Source organism: Calidris pugnax, unplaced genomic scaffold (genome assembly GCF_001431845.1).
Source record: "Calidris pugnax isolate Ruff unplaced genomic scaffold, ASM143184v1 scaffold55, whole genome shotgun sequence".
NCBI lineage: Eukaryota > Metazoa > Chordata > Aves > Charadriiformes > Scolopacidae > Calidris > Calidris pugnax.
This window is the reverse complement of record NW_015090832.1, coordinates 2177558-2182072: the sequence shown is the minus strand read 5'-3', so window position 1 is coordinate 2182072 and position 4515 is coordinate 2177558. Positions and strand designations below refer to the sequence as shown.

General features: G+C 50.6%; 1 protein-coding gene across 1 annotated transcript in view; it reads right to left on the bottom strand.

The window, feature by feature from the left end:
- Positions 1-4515, bottom strand: part of MYBL2 (v-myb avian myeloblastosis viral oncogene homolog-like 2) — a 24869-nt gene that overhangs the window by 1431 nt on the left and 18923 nt on the right. The window contains exons 10-13 of the mRNA XM_014941234.1: positions 3805-3904; positions 2852-2965; positions 2166-2282; positions 1795-1941 (exon numbers count right to left, since the gene is read on the bottom strand). Coding sequence (XP_014796720.1) covers positions 1795-1941; positions 2166-2282; positions 2852-2965; positions 3805-3904 — 478 coding nt within the window. The remainder of the gene's footprint in view (positions 1-1794; positions 1942-2165; positions 2283-2851; positions 2966-3804; positions 3905-4515) is intronic.

Below are 4515 nucleotides of genomic sequence, written 5' to 3'. Positions count from 1 at the left end.
ATGAGCTTCAGTCACTGTGTGCAAAAAGGGCTCCCATGAGGTGCCTTGAACCTCTAGGAAAACCCCTGCAAATCCTCTGATCAATGCAGCCAAGAGACACGCAGTGCCCTGGACTGGAAATACCCATTTAACGCGCACCACAAACAACCACAGCTTGAGCTCCAGCGTTTGCTTGCAGTAACGTGCAGCCACAACGTGGCTCTGGGACTGATTTAGATTCAGCCCAAAGGTAGGTGAGCTTCCTTAATAAATACCTGCTGCTGCCAGCAACACCAGGCCAGCACAATAAATCCTGAGAGCTGAGCAACGCTGCAGACTCTGCTGTCTTTGGGCAGGGGGATTTCACCACACACCTGTCACCACTGCCTTACTGCCACCTTCAAGTCATTCCCAAAGCTTTATTTATACAGATCTATTAGTGCCCAGAACAATTCGACCCTGCCTAGGCCAGGAGGAGAAATGGAAGTGTTTAAGTAGGGTTTATTTTGAGGAGGAGAAGGAATTACTCTGGCTGAAGAGTGTTTATTTGTCAGGAGAAAGAGCTTTCACACCAGACAGCTCTAATCCAGGGATGGCTGCAACGCTCCTTGCTGCAGTGTTTAGTGAAAGCTGAGCCAAGGCTGCTCAGTGAAGACAAAAACACTACCTGGGCTCTTCCTGGGACCTGAAAACACCTCCACACTCACCCCCAGCTGTAGTTTCAGCCCCTGCCAAGAAGAGCATGTATTTCCATCTGCACTCAAGCTACCAGAGTGCTCCCCACGGCTTGGCCCAAGCAAATATCTGCAAAAATCACCGTCCAAATGCCCTTCTCTAGGCCTAACAAAGCAGGAATACCCCTCTTCTACTGCACTCTGACTGCAAACACACCAAATGGTGAAGATTTTAAGGAGAGCACAAGAAACCATCTATGCCCCAGAGTGCATCTATAGGCTACCGTGACTCCAGCACGGTGTGGAGCTGAGGAACAGCGTAGCTGTAACGCCACCAACCTCAGCATGAGCTACAAAGGTGTCACACTGTCACCTGGAGCTCTGCACTGCCATGGGCTCAGGTAAAGAGCCAGCCTACAGCACACAGCCTGCATCCTGGAAATATCCTAAATATCACAGAGATAGGAATCACCTTTTGTTTGGCATTTATACAGCACTTCGTGGACTTGCTATGCACAGAAAACTAAGAGCTGAGCCTACTGGTGCCCACTCAAGGAGTGCTCACTGGAAAAAGGAAAGTTCACTTCACTCCTGGGTCAATGCTCCAAATTCCCTGATGGATTGGGATGGGATGTGGATTTCCATGAGGAAATCTGGGGCCAAACAAGCAGGCCAAAACTCTAACCAGCCACAGGGCTTCGAGCGCCAGCAGAAGGGCAGGTTTGCAAAGAGACAAGAGGAAGCTGCACCAGGGGAGGTTTAGATTGGATATTAGGAAAAGCTTCTTCATCAAAAGGGTTTTTAAGCATTGGAACAGGCTACCCAGGGAAGTGGTGGAGTCACCACCCCGGGAGGTACTTAAAAGATGGGTAGATGTGGACATGGTTTAGTGGTGTTTTTGGCAGTGTTAGGTGGATGGTTGGACTCTTATGATCTTAAAGGTCTTTTCCAACCACACCAATTCTATGACACTGTTTGCTCAGCATCTCCAAGCCTGGGTGCAAAGCCAGCCCTCACAGCATACAGATGTCTCTGCAGGAGTGCACAGAGCTTTGTCCCCTCACTCCTCTTCCCAAGGTGGGACAAGGGCTGTTCTACCAGCTCACCTTCTGACCGTGGGGGCAGTGGCTGCAGGACTTACCGGTGCTGGTGGTCTGAAATGGCTCGGCATTTTCGTGCAGGACATTTTCTCTGGCTGTACTTGCACGAAAGCTCTGTTGAGCAAACCGCTGTCGTTCTTCCTGCTTGAGGAGGAAAGGTTCAGGGACCTCGACAGGAAATTCACAGGCTGCAAAGGGGCAAAATAAGAAAAGTATGAGGAAACAAGTTACTTTGACCTAACAGTGCTGCTATTTGGCCTGGCCAAAAGGCCAGCTAACAAATCCAATGCTTCAACCCCATGTACTGTTTGAAGGCAGCTTCAGGTGGCAAAGGTCTGCTGCTGCTTTGCTCAGGGTTTCTTTGGAGCAGCAGCCAGCTCTGCCCCTGCTCTGAGCACAGTCACCCCCTCACCTGGGCTCTTTTGAAACAGAGAGTCTTGGGGAGGGCAGGCATATTTTGCGTCATATCTTCATCCACAATATCCAAGGCCAGAGACTTCCGAACCTTCTTGATGGGACTCCTGCGCAACTGGGGGACATAAAAACACAAGTGTCACCATGAATCAACCCGGTGAACTGACATTCTAAGGGCCCAGGGTGCACAGAGCCCACATCACCCCAGGTCTGCACTGCACCACCACCTCAGCAAGGTGCGCTTCAGCCTTCCCCACCACAGGGCACAGCAGCTTCCAGTGCTCTCCTCCTGGCACCAAGATTTAGAAGAGACCCCTTTCAGTAGGAAAGGAAGGCCATCAGGGAAAAGAGACTTTGCATACTAGCCCACAGCCTTCTAGGAGCCCAACTTGCCACAGATGCTCCAAGCCTGCCATGAGTCTCTCCTGTAGGTTAGGGACACAGCATCTCCTAGCATGCCCAAGTTTAGCACAAGCCAGGACACAGCTGCTAGTATTTTAAGCAGGCCTTAATCACAGGCATCTCTTGCTGATTAAAAGGCAGCAGCCATAGGCAAAAAAAAAAACAACCCACACAAACAAACAACCCAACCCAAATTTTTTGGCATTGACAGCAGGATGAACAGAACACCCAACAACACAAGGCAGCCCAGCAGCAGGTACTGGATGCAAAAAATCAGCTCACCCCTTGTTTCCTCTTCTGTTTCTCAGGCTTCACGTCATCCTCTATGATAAGTTCAATGCCAGCTTCACTTCGAAGCACTTCTTTCAAGTCTTCTTCCAGGTGAGGAGTCTGGGGCTGGTGTGAAAAGGACAGAGAGCACAAGACAAGATTTTTATGCTGGGCAAACTCACTAGTATTTCTCTCAATGGATAATGGAGCCAGGGGAACCCACTGGAGCTCAGAGTGGAAAAATGAGGATGAGAGACTCTTATTATCCAAAACCCAAATGTGCCATCAAGAGACCAGTATGCACAGAAGGCCTGGGATGCTGGAAACTCCCATCCCCATAACACCCACATTAAAAGACCCAGTTCCACAGGGATGTTTAGGTAGAGCATTTCCTTGCTTTTCCTCAAGGTCATCAGGAGCCAAGCACTGCAACCTGACTAGAGGGCAGGTTTTGGCACTTTTAGCTGGTTTACAGAGGAGCTAAAAGCCCTGTGGCTACTTGCCTTGACATATTCGCCATGATAACATCCCCTTCATCCCTCCCATCTCAGCCTGGCACTACCAAACTGTACCTTGTTATGACACAGATAACAGCTGTCTCACAGCTCCACCACAACCTACCCCACGTCCCATTTGCATTCATTATATTTCTGCCACCAGCAAGCACCAGACCCACCAGTACTCACCAAAGGCCTAATTGGTCCGTATTTTTCCAGGGCATTTTTGAAAGGTGTGGGGGTGTGAGGTGTGTTGTCCACCACATACTTCTGATCTGGTGTGACAAACCTGGCAGCAAAGAGTGGAAAAGACAAAGGATTAGGCAATCTCAGCCTGGCACTACCAAACTGTACCTTGTTATGACACAGATAACAGCTGTCTCACAGCTCCACCACAACCTACCCCACGTCCCATTTGCATTCATTATATTTCTGCCACCAGCAAGCACCAGACCCACCAGTACTCACCAAAGGCCTAATTGGTCCGTATTTTTCCAGGGCATTTTTGAAAGGTGTGGGGGTGTGAGGTGTGTTGTCCACCACATACTTCTGATCTGGTGTGACAAACCTGGCAGTAAAGAGTGGGAAAGACAAAGGATCAGGCTTTCTGTAACACACACACACACAAAGTAACCCCTGTCCTCCTGTCCCTCTCCTTACATGAGCCACCTGCAGAGTCTCATGGGGTGGCAGCAGAAGCTTGCCTGGCTGGACTGCTCTTGGGGTGTGAGCAGGGCAAATAGGCACAGAGGAGCCTTTACCAGGGAAAACACCCTTCAAAGGTGGCAGCTCCACCCTGCCAGCAGCCAAGCACCCTCATCAGAAAGCAGTACAGCACCTCTGACACAGGCCACACTCAGCTCTGCAGGCCAGCCCTACTCTGCAATGCTTCCCGGGCTTGTGACAGTCACAGCTGGACCAGCAGAAGCCCTGGGTGCAAACACACAACATAGAATCATAGAATTGCCCAGGCCGGAAGGGACCTCCAAAGGTCATCTAGTCCGACCCCCCCGCAGTCAGCAGGGACACCCCCAACTAGACCAGGTTGCCCAGGGCCTCGTCGAGCCTCACCTTGAATATCTCCAGGGAAGGGGCCTCAACCACCTCCCTGGGCAACCTGTTCCAGTGCTCCACCACCCTCACAGTGAAGAACCCTCTCCTAATCTCCAGTCTAAATCT